Raw genomic sequence first — 12,339 nt, forward strand, 5'->3', positions numbered from 1 at the left:
TGTAGCTCACGAAAGCTTATGCTCTAATAAATTTGTTAGTCTCTAAGGTGCCACAAGTCCTCCTTTTCTTTTTGCAAATACAGACTAACACGGCCGCTACTCTGAAACATTTCTCCATTACTACAAATAAAACACTACAAAAATCTACCTTGTAACTATTTACATGCACCTTTGACCACCTACCCATCTCCCCTGCAGCTTATTTTAACATCCTAAATCTGTGCAGCTTTGCCAGCTTTTTAAAAAGTTGGTCACTGCCTACCTATTTCTTCTTCCTCCCCTACAAAATGAGGAATTTCTCCCCAGAATTACCCTGGCCAGAGATCCAGAACAGACACTACTAACTGATTTCTTATAAATAAAATATACTTTAAAGTGCAATAAATCATTAAGTGGACAGCATAATCAACTGTTTCCTAGATCTTTTGGTTGGTTGGTTGGCCTCAAATCATTATACAAATTTTAGCTCTTGAAGTTTTAGAATTTGGCCCCCAAATCTGAAACCAGGCAGAATCTTGAGGCACCATGATTGCGGCCTTCCTGTTTCAAATGCAGACAAAAAATGGTGGAGTACTTGAACAAGCTAATAGCAAATTTCAAGGGAGGAAAAGAGTCATGTAGACGTAATATTTTGAAAGCCCATGAGTGTCAAGAATTTATCTGTGAATTATTATATTGCATTCGGTGTACCACAAGTCTTAATGAAAGCCAGAGCATACTCACTTTGAAGACAACTGGTATTTTTGTGTTTTGTTATCCTATTAGAAGGCACATTTTCTAGCTTCCAGAGGGTGTGCTGTGCTAAGGAATAAAGGTGTTTGCGTGATCTGCAAGATACATAAAGATATAACTAGACCTGCTGAAACATTCAGGAATACGTGTGACAGCTATGCAAGCTGATTTTTCGGTTTGGTTGCTGAACTGAAAAAAACAAAAAACATTTTTTCCCCCCCAAGTGAAACCAAATTTTCATTTTTTCTTGCCAAAAACAAAACATCAATCTGAAGTGGCATTTCAAAACTGTTAGTTTCGAAAGTTTCAAAAGAAAGTTACCTACATTTCCGTAACTGCTGTTCTTTGTGGTGTTGCATATGTACATTCCACTAGAGATGTATTAGCGTCCTCTTGCAAAGATGTCAGATTTTTTCCCCCCTCAGTTGTACCCATTGGGGTAGCTTGAGTGCCCTCTGTCGCCGTGTGGCACTGTGTGCTGGTATAAGAAGGCAGAGCCACCCCAACCTGTCTCTTCCTTCGTAGCCATTTGACTCCAATAGAGAGGGAAAGGCAGGCAGTTTTGGAATACACCTCAAAGAATAACTGTTGGGGAAAAGGTAAAAAACTGTGTCTTCAAGTGATTGCACATGTTAATTCCATGTAGGTGACTCACAAAAACAGCTATGGAAGTGGGTTCAGAGTCCATCTAAACAGTGATCACAGGATCACCTGTCTGAAACTGGCATGGTCTCTGCACTGGCAGTCGATGGTGTAATAAGAATTGAAAGTGTGGACTGATGATCAACTCACTGCGTTACAAATATCAACAATTGGTCCTCAAGCCAGGAAATCTGCAGAAGCTGCTTGTGCTCTAGTAGAATGTGCCAGTTCTGGAGATGGTGGGATTGTGTTACACAGTTGGTAGCACAAATGGATGCAGGGAGAGATCCAGGAGGAGATTCTCTGGGAGGAAACTGGACTGCTCTTAACTCTATCAGCAACTGTGACAAAGAGCTGTAAGGAAGCTTGGAAAGATTTAGTGAGCACTCGGTAGAAAGCGAATGCTCTTCTTGCATCCAGTGTGTAAAGTCTTTCTTCATGCTTATGGTGATGGGGTTTGGAAAAAACGTGGGCAGATATCTTGGTTAACGTGAAAACTAGAGAGACTACTTTTGTAAGGACCTATGGGCATGGACAGAGATAAACCTTATCCTCTTAAACGGTATAAGGTGGTTCTGATACTAGAGCTTTCAGCTCACCAACTCTTCTGGCTGAGGTGATCACTGCTAGGAATACTACCTTCATGGAAAGGTGAAGGAAGGAACAAGTCATAAAAGTTTCAAAGTGGAGTCCCATTAGACTAGTTAGGGCTAAATTAAGGTCCCCAAGAGAGATGGGGTCCTGCACTTAAGGGTATAGTCTGGCCATGCCCTTCAGAAATTGACTAACAATGGGATAGGAGAAAAGGGGCCTATTATCCTCCCATATACGGAAAGCTGAGATAGCAGCCAAATGTACTCTTAGGGAACTAATGGTCACATTCTGTTTTAGATCTAGAAAGTAGTCCAGCGCAGCTTTCGGGGGTGCTTTGTGAGGAGACACAAAGGGGCAAAAATTGGGGATTGGTCCTGCTTTGAGCAGGGGGTTGGATTAGATGACCTCATGAGGTCCCTTCCCACCCTGATATTCTAGGATTTATGATGAGCCCAAATGGAGGAGCACTTCCACTTGGGCAAGTAAGTGATTCTACTTGAGGGTTTTCTACTATTTAGAAATACATTCTGGACAACTATTACTGGTGGTATGAAGGAACTGAGGGGGGATCAGGGATAGCTCTGCCCTCTTATACCAGCATGCAGTGGTGTGTGGCCATAAAGAGCCTTCAAGCTGCCCGATGGGTACTGCTGAGGGAAAGAAAAAAAAAATCTCCAACATCTGTGCATGAGGTACACACAAATTACAGTGGAATTGATACGTGCCATTGCTTGCAGAAGAATGAGCTGTTTTGACTTTTCAAAATTTGTTTCCTCATTTTTATTTTAGTCAGCCAAGACTATTCAAGAATTTGGGTTGAATTCTCAAATAGTTTTGGTTGCCTCAAAATTGCATTTTTTGGCAAATTTGCCATCAAAATTTCACCCAGCTCTAGTGACAGCAACAAAAAAAAAAAATTCTCTACCTTTTTAGATGTTCTCTTGCATTCTCTGATGATTCATTTGCAATACTTCTCTGATCTTCTAGATTACTGAAAAAAAAAAAAAAAAAAAAAAAAAAGATAGAAATGTTTAAAAGCCAAAAGTCATCCCCCCTCGACTTCAGCCCTTCTGTCTAGACAAGTAAACTTACCCTGTCTAATAAAACTTGTAACAAAAGTATACAAAGATTAGCTATGTAGAACCATTAACCTCCTTAGAGACCCATTAGCAGCCTATCCTTAAATCTACCCGAAGCATTAAAAAAAAAAAAAAAAAAAAAAAAATAGACCAGTGGCAATCCCCTGGCCTGCCAAAAAACAAGAATGTGACTAAACATAATATATGCTTAAAATTGAAATATTAATTATAAAGAAGTCCTTTAAAGAGTAATATGCCCATATTTTCAAACTAATTCTAAACACTTCTTATAGACAAACTATGGAAACCATTTGTATTCTTCAACTAAATCTTCCCTATCCTGTATTCTATCACTCTCTCTCAAGAGATGTAATCACTGTAGGGCACCATCCTTACAACATTTTGCAATTACTCTTTACTAATAGTCTAATCTGCATCCAAATTACCTTCCTTAGTGAAATGTTCAGATCAAGCATAAAACAGTAGCAGTGAGGACTACATCCACAATGAAGATCTAGCCCACCATCTTTCTCAGTAAGAAAGAACTTGTAGCAGATCTAGGATTTCAATAATCACCACAGCACATTTAGTCAGAATGAAAAGTGAATGGCCTCCAAATTTAGTCAGTCAAACTTCCACAACATTCCTCATTATTAAAAAGCACCCCAGTTAAGAAGTTCAACTGTTTGCTCTACTCCAAAATCAGTTTTTTAGGTTACTTGTTTGGAAGAGACCCAACTACTTTCTACACTATGACTACAACTAGTAAACAGATGACCTAATTTACTAGAGTCAGTGAACTAGGGATGGGTTCCTCCCCTCCACTTCAGCAGAAGCATACCAGGGCATGAAACCCTTGTCTCCCTGTTTTCCTCTTCATATACCAGTATGCCCTAAATTTGAAGGGCAGAACTAAAAAAGCTTGAGCATAAAGAAAAGTTAAAATACATGTCAATGTTTTTAACTGTCACAAGGTTCTGTTCTCTGACAACATTTGTTCAAGTTAAAAACATGCATCTTCAACAAATAGTTACCATGTCCGTGCCAAGTCCTACCGACTTGTTTTCTGTTGGACATTATCTTTTGGAAGAATTCTTTTACCTCCTTATAGTAGAGCCCTGTGCAGGACTATTTTTTTTTTTTTTTTAATCCTGCTCCCATCCTGCCCTTTACCTGGTCCCACATTGTTTCTTGCATTTGTATCCTGCTCCTACCCACAAAAAGTTAGATCCTGCAAGAGAGATTAGCCCATGCTACTAAAAACCACAAAACTACAGTTGGTTAATATATTGTAAAAAAATGGAATTCACACAATTTTTACCACTAAAAAAATAAAACAAATCTTGCTTAAATCATGAAAAAAAGTACTTTAACTCCTGTTTTAACAGGCAAGTCTCTTTCTAGCTCTCACTTAGTTTGAGTATTAAAACTTTTTTTTTAAAATAAAGTTTTCCCACAAATTGCTGCAGTCTATTTTTTGCCCACCCACAACAAAGTAAATTTTACTTGAAATTAGCTTAGTGAGTACCACTGATAAATTCTTACATGGTTACTGGTATGATGCTAAGTTACAAACCTTTGTTCTGTTTCCAAATTACTTTCATTATTTGTTTCAATAGTATTTCCAGGTTTATTGTGAGACATTGTTGCTTCCAATCTTTTAGTCTCCACCTCTTTTGTGGCTGCCTATGAGGATTGTAAGAGCAAGTGATGCATTTATTTGAACACAAACTGCAGCTAAGTAACAACATATATTACTGTTACAACACATGAAGTATACTAGTTACTTTAAAGAAATTTTTAATAGTAACATTTTACCACTGAAATATATTTCAAAGTAGCATTATCTTATTAGGTTACGCATAGAACTAAAGTTCCATCAGAACACTTATCAAAGTTCAATAACCAAACAAACACATTTGATGCTATTTACATTAACAGTTAAACAATACATGTTCAAATAAACAAGGGTATGTGGGAGATGCACATTGTATGTTTTAGAGCAATTCTAAGGGAGCAAATGTTATTATAAAGGCAGATTCAACGGTACTGCTTGTATGAATAGATCCTACCGGCTTTCTTGCAATTTTAAATTTAAAACTAAATATCTGATAGCTCAGAATTTAAGAATATTGGTATGACATGTACAGCAGACACTTTTGGTGTGGCTGTAACAGTAACAAATATTATCTAAAGGCAATCAGTTTATACACAAGTGGAGAGAGAAGCAGAAAAAGTGTAATATTCATAGTCAGCTATTTAAAACCATCAATGTATCAGATAATGCTTGAAAATTTAAAGTTAAAGGGACACATTTGAAAATCATGTTTGTGCCTGAAAATGTTGTACTTATTATTGTTAAAGTTAAAACCCGAGATTGTAACTGACAAATTGGAAAAAAATTATTATCCCCAGTTTATTGTGTATGAGTTCAGATGGATTTTGTTGATAGCATTTCCTGTCTCAGTACTAGCCTGATGACTATCTACACATTGTTCTGGCACAGCTTACCTACTCGCTCTTTTCAAGGCCCTGCAAGGAGGTCACCAATAGCAGCAGCAGCTGCTGCACTTCTGAAGATTGAGTTTGGTGGTAGTCAAGAAAGTCATCCTTCGCTCTGACCCATATATGGGCCCCCTTTACCCTACCCACCTCCCTGCATGGTACCAGGGGACAATACAGCCAAGTGAGGTGGAGTTGTGGGACTTCTCTATGCCAGGGAAGTACAGGCATCTCCGTGGGTATTCGCAGGAGGGGAAAGTAGCTGATTGTGCAGTGGAAGGAGGCGGCTGTTTGCTCCCGGGGATTCCTCTGCATGTACCAGAAAGTACTTTGGACATTGAAAGGACTAACCTCAGTGATGCTCCTGAAGAGGTTAATAGGGATGGGTAGGAAAGGGGGTGTGGTATACTGTGGGCCTCAGAACACTTGGTGTGGAGCTCCTGGGCGTTCTTGTCTCACCTCTACTGAAGAGACACATAGCAACAGTAGTGAACTGTCTAAAACAGAGGTGGGCAAACTATGGCCTGCGGGCCACATCTGGCCCAAGGGACCGTCCTGCCCGGCCCTTGATCTCCCAGCTGGGGAGGCTAGCCCCCGGCCCCCCTGTACTGTTCCCCCTCTCCTGCAGCCTCAGTTTGCTGCACCACCAGCGCTCTGGGTGGTGTAATTGGCTCTGGCTGGGAGGCTGCGAACTTCTGCTCTGAGCGGCATGGTAAGAGTGAGGAGCAGGGTGGTTGGATAAGGGGCAGGGGGTCCTGGAGGGCAGTCAGGGAACAGGGAGCGGTTGGATGGGGCGGAGGTCCGCTGGCGATGGTTCTGGGCGGGGTGGTGGTCAGGGGACAGGGGTCCCGGGGGCAGTTGGATAGGTGTGGGAGTCCCGGAGGGCCTATCAGGGGATAGGAGGTGTGGATAGAGGTTGGGGCAGTCAGGGGATGGTCAGGGAACAAGGAGCGGGGGGGATGGGATGGGTCGGAGGTTCTGAGGGGGGTGGGAAGTGGTAGGGGACAGAGGCCAGGCTGTTTGGGGAGGCACATCCTTCCCTACCCAGCCCTCCATACAATTTCACAACCCCTGGTCTAAAGGGATTTTCTTTGGTGCCCTAACAGGAATCTGAATTTTTAACCAATTGGGAAAAAAAAAAAAAAAAAAAAAAAGTTAGAACAGAACCTGTCATGGATTAACAAAGCAACTGACTGCTCAGCCAGAGCTGACTGGCAGCCCCACAGCAGCTGTGAGGAGAAAAGGGTTACAAGGCAGGAGGGTGGGCAACTGCCAGAGACAGAGGGATAGCAGAGAAAGGATCTCTTCAGTAGACTGGTGAGAAGCTGCCAGAAAACCAACCCACCAAAGGGGGAGAAACAGGGCAAGAAGCTGGGGAAGACTACAGAGGCAGGAAGTCACTCAGAGAACAGTAGGGGTCTGTGAAGGGCTAGTGCTGGCTGTTACTAACAAGGCCCTTGTGTTGGAACCCAGTGGAGCAGATGCATCTGGGTTCCCCTACCTACCTTAGCCAGGGTCTCTTACAGAAGAAGCTCCTACTCCAGGAGAATTAGGACCGATTAGCTCCTACTGGAGTGTCAACTTCTGTTCCCCTATTATCCTAAAGGGGACAGAGACTATTGAAGACCTGTCCAGGAGGGGTCAGTTCTTGACAATGACTTGACAAATGCAGAGCTGGGGTATGACAGCATAATGAGCAACGGAGACAGTTTGGTGTAGTTCCCCATTCTGCTCTAAGGGGACACTAACAGATAAAGACCCCCATATTATAGTGCCACTTTGAATACTTTAAGTGTACTTAATACTTTGAATGCTCTCCTCTGGTCTCTGCTTCTAAAAAAAAAAAGTTACAGCAGCTCAGATTTATTGATTTAAAGACTTGTTTCTGTCTCTTTAGTTTTGTTAAATCCTACACAAAGTTTTAGAAGCAATCCCCTGAATTACTCAATTATAAAAACCACACATTAAAGAATTTCCCCTCACTGTTGACTATGTATAGTTTTCATGAATATATCTTTTCAATATCTGTGTAAAAGAAGATGGAATTTATTAAAGCGTGCTCCTGAAAATGAATTGCGGTAGAAGTGTTATTCCTTCCTATTTGAAATCATTGTTGAGATAGAGAGAGAAGTGAAAATAATTTGATTCTTTAATAGGATATTAATCTACAATAAATGTCTAAGCGGTATAATACTAAAAGTTTTATAGGCTTAAAGAAAAAATAAAGCTTGAAATAGCTAGGTACAGTATTTTTAAACTATCTGTTCTAGATGACAAAAAGTGGTCTTCTTACCCATACGCAAGTTTAAAAGGATCCAGTTTTAATCAGACAATTCTTATTTTCTCATATTTCTTTTCTAAACAAAGCTTGTTATGCAATACTTTCATTTCCCACATTAAGAATCTATTTTCTGTACTAACTTTTGTGAAATTTATTCTAGTATTCGTCTCTCAAGCACACACTTTGTTGTTTATTAACGGAACCATATGTGGAAAGGTAAGGCTCTTTTCTCTCTAAAAGTGCTCAAGGTACTGTTCTAGTTCAACTCATCTCCTAAACATTTTCCATCCCCTTTATTTTGCCTCATCATGCATCATTTTTATTAGTTTTTTATCAGCTTTGTGTTTACTCAACATACCTTGATTAGAAAGTTTGTTGAGTTTTCTTTCAAGAAAACATCAATGTAAGACTTGATTTTATCGATCAAGAGATTATAACTGAAGCTCTGGAAGAAAGGCAGATCTGGATCGTTCCCATTAATTATTAAGGCCAGCTTCATTCTTAAAGCCTATAACAGAAAGAAAATTCATGTATTGCATGTAATTATATAAGTAACACCTAAAATATATTTTATAATCTGCTTAATATCACTTCTCAAATTTCTATTCTATACTGGCTGGAAATGGCAGTTATCAAAAACTTAGAGGAAAGGAAGGCTATTTACTAGTAACTGAGTCCTCCGAAGGTATTGCCTACATAGATCCTTATTTTGGGTTCTATACCATGCCTTATGAGTACCAGAAACATTTCAAGGAGTTTACAGTTTGGGCTGCATGAACATTAACCTATGGATTCCAAAACTTTCCAAAAGACCCTTATTTCTGCTTCACCTTCTTTAAGTCAATCCTACGACTCAAAGGAAATGGGGAAAAGGAGAGTGAAGCAGAAAATTCAAACAAACACCACCTTTTCTCTTTTATTGCCTCTGCAAATTACCACTCAAAGAGGTTAGCAATTGTTAGTAATATTCAGAAAAAGAAGAGCCAACTAGTACTAAAACAATGAGAAAAAGTTGGGTCAAGATGTGACCTGAATTCCAGACATCACCCTTCCAAATCCTGCAGATAGTACTACAAATTCATGTTATGGAAGCTGACATAGCTTTAAATTCCAACTCCTCCTTGTGCTGCAGTTTGTGGTAACTGACACCCACAGAAGGGTGAAAATATCACTTATAAGAGAGTAAGTGAATAGAGCACTCCACAATGGTTCAGGGGGAAAACTCATGAGTATGACCAGAATAAAATTCAGGTGCCAGGCTTTTAGAAAACTTTCTAGTTTCTTGGAAATGCGAAGTTGCTATGGAACCCATCACAATCCAGGCAGAGGAATGTCTGGCTTTACCTTGTTTCTAGCACAATCACCACATGCCTGGCTTGTGACTGAATATTTACTTAAGTTCTTTTTCTTTTTAGACTGTGGTTCTGCTCATAAGAAACTACATAAAAATGAAAAGTCTTTATTGGTCAAATCTGTTCCCTATTGTTGGATCATATTAAAGAAGTTCTGTATTAAAATCACAAATGAGTTTGATTCCCCATAGTTTAAATTCCAGGGTATTACTAATTAAGAGGTCTCTTGGTTTTTTGTACTGTTTCTCTCCCTCTCTGTGTGAAACTTGCAAGCTGCTAATTGTGTTAGTACATTCTAAGACAGAGTTGTTACAAAGAATTGCTTTGAGAAGACAACTACTCACAGAGACTCAAAGCAATACTCTGTAACAGAAACAGCACCCAGAGACTCCCCACCCTTTTGTTGTATTCATCTTGCTTTGTTAACGATTGTGATTAAAATAGAGATAGAGGATGTATGTGGATGGATGCTTGGTGAGGATAATAACCGAATGATCAGGGAGGCGCCAGCCTAAGAATCCAGTGTCCATTGGCTGAAGAAGGAGTCAAGTGGAAACAACCGGAGGGCAGACTGGAATCCACCCAACAGCCTCAAGTATAGGAGAGCCAAAGAACAAGATCACATCTGGCAGCACGGAGCCGTCAGAAATGTGCCATCTGCTGATTGATTCAGCAACAGCATGATGAAGCAATTCCCATAGACTGGCATAGGAAGAAATTCCTATAAAAATGGACTCTAGAAAGTGAGAACTTTGGGGTCTGATTCTGCAAACCAACTTCCAGGAGCATCAGATGAGCATCTGACAAGGCCCTGCTCCCTCCTCATGTCTAGGCCACCTGGCCAGTGGCTTGGCATGAGCAACTCTAAGGCTGGTAACTATGATAACAACCTTGCAGAACCTGTGAGTGAGTGAATAAATATGAAATTGAATGGAATGTTAAAGCTATAACTAACAGTTTACTAAGATTCTTTCTGTATACACAATAAGTGTGGCATTTTGTCTTTTCCCCTTTAATAAGATCCTGCTAGTTTTTATTTTATTGGTATAACACTGAGTATGACGAGTATCTGCTTTAGATACTAATCAGTTTTTATTGCTATTTACTCCTGTTTGAAAAGTACTGACAACTACTATGAAGAATAAGGTGGATTCTATTTCTGCTTGTGAATCACTAAAATTGTTCACTGAATTCCAGTTATGCTGGTGAAATCCTAATCTAGACAAAGCTGTGTTGTCTATTCCTGGAAGATTACTTTCAGCTGCCTCTTTCACTGAGCCTATTTTCAGCTGCCTCTTTCACTGAGCCAGCTGTCAGAGTGTATATGGCAAACAACAAGCCACAAGCTAAACAGCCTGATTTTATTCCCCTCCCTTAAAATTCTACACAAAGATGAAAATTATAAACATTTTAAAAACCTGCAAACCAAGAGACCCAGAAGTTATTACCTTATTCGATTCAGATTCTGAAGATAGTCTTTTAAGGACTTCTGTAGCTTCCTTAAAGTATCCTTTCTCTAGGTGGACGGCTACAGCCTATAATGAGGGTAAATACATTATATCTACAGGATATACTAAAATGCAATACCATTTAGAAAGTCTGGAAGTATAAAACGTATTTCCTGCAGCTCTACAATGCACCAAATCTATAGCAAGATAGATCTCCTACTTAAAATCTGAACTTGAGTTTTAACTGATTCCCCATGATAAGGTATTATAGTGGGAGAAATTTTTTTTACTCTTAATTTTAGAGCAAGGGAGTTCATTAAAAGGGGGTGTATATTTTGTTATTTTTCCTGCATCTAGCTATGGTACAGTGTGGGCAAGTACTTTGCTGTAAGAAACAGAAACAAGAAGTTCAAGATTCAAAAGAATGATTGAACATTTATATGGATGGCAAGAACTATCCAGAAATAGTGAATACTAAAAAAAGGTTTTGAAATGACCCCATGCCCGAGGACTTAAGTCAACCTCAATTGGGGGTTAATATAAATTTTTGAAGATGCAGATTATCCAACAACCATCTATTGTGATGTATCCTCACACCTTCCCCTGAAATTCTCGTTTATGGTTTCAACAGCAATTACACCTCATATATTGCATATATGCAATATTTTCCTGCTTTTGAACTATCATCATCATTTTATTTTTTAAATCACATTCAGATGATCACATTACAGCTCTTTATTTTGATGAGTAATGTCAGTTTCAGAGAGAGAAGCCCTGAACATGTTGCAATGTACAGAATGTTCCAGATCATTACAATTAGCAAATCATATTGCATAAACAATTTAGTAATTTATTACCAAAATAAGTTTCTTCAAGTATGTAAATGACACTAGTTCAAAAATCCAAACGTAAAGATTGGTATCTTATAAATAATCACTTCAGCACAATAAAAGTTTTCACATCAACATTGACCTTATGTTTGAGAAATGGAATAGCAAAATGGAGCTTCATCAAGAACTTCAAGAAAGGGCTTTAGGTTAAGTCAAGCATAAAAAAATTTCAACCCCAAAACAGTAATTTAGTCAGACACCATAGGGGCCTGAAAATAGGAACTTGGAATACAAACTCAATTCCATGCAGCTACTGTTTCACTAAACAGTTCAGATACTAAATTACTCTTGCTGGAATTCTGCTCCATTACCCAATGCACAGTATTAATGTTCCCTGCAGAATTTTACTTTTTCACACAGAATTTGTGATTGCCCCTCAGCACTCCCGCTGGGGGCAGACAACGGGAACGTGACTACATTGTGTTATTTTGATATATAAAATATGCAGAATTCCTCCAGGAATATAAAGTGTAAGTTGAACTAGAACTCAGGCAGTTTTCTTTTGAATATACGAATTGCTAGAGATTGTTTAAAAAAATATTTATGCAGATGAACACATATACCTGAATCAAAATTAAGCGATGAATATCTTCATGCAGATTGTCTGGTTTGTTTTGTTGTTCTTCAAGCAATTTCCAAATTGACAGAGCAGATTCCAAAGGTGAAATTCTCTGATCACTTTCAAAGCAACGACCTTCAGGAGAAAATGAAATAAAGTTCAGAGGTAGCTCTTTCTTCTAAAGTGGCAAATAATAATAGCATGACACCATTTTCCTAACAGCTGAAATTATCACATTAAATATATTTAATTGCATGGTT

General features: G+C 39.1%; 1 protein-coding gene across 7 annotated transcripts in view; it reads right to left on the reverse strand.

Moving 5' to 3' along the window:
- Positions 1 to 12,339, reverse strand: part of TERF1 (telomeric repeat binding factor 1) — a 48,429-nt gene that overhangs the window by 21,398 nt on the left and 14,692 nt on the right. For all 7 annotated transcript variants that reach the window (XM_043507717.1, XM_043507714.1, XM_038390337.2 and 4 more), the window contains 6 exons: positions 12,084 to 12,214; positions 10,631 to 10,717; positions 8,189 to 8,338; positions 4,624 to 4,733; positions 2,894 to 2,959; positions 724 to 827 (listed from right to left, as the gene is read on the reverse strand). In XM_043507717.1, coding sequence (XP_043363652.1) covers positions 724 to 827; positions 2,894 to 2,959; positions 4,624 to 4,733; positions 8,189 to 8,338; positions 10,631 to 10,717; positions 12,084 to 12,214 — 648 coding nt within the window. The remainder of the gene's footprint in view (positions 1 to 723; positions 828 to 2,893; positions 2,960 to 4,623; positions 4,734 to 8,188; positions 8,339 to 10,630; positions 10,718 to 12,083; positions 12,215 to 12,339) is intronic.

Source organism: Dermochelys coriacea, chromosome 2 (assembly GCF_009764565.3).
Source record: "Dermochelys coriacea isolate rDerCor1 chromosome 2, rDerCor1.pri.v4, whole genome shotgun sequence".
Lineage (NCBI taxonomy): Eukaryota > Metazoa > Chordata > Testudines > Dermochelyidae > Dermochelys > Dermochelys coriacea.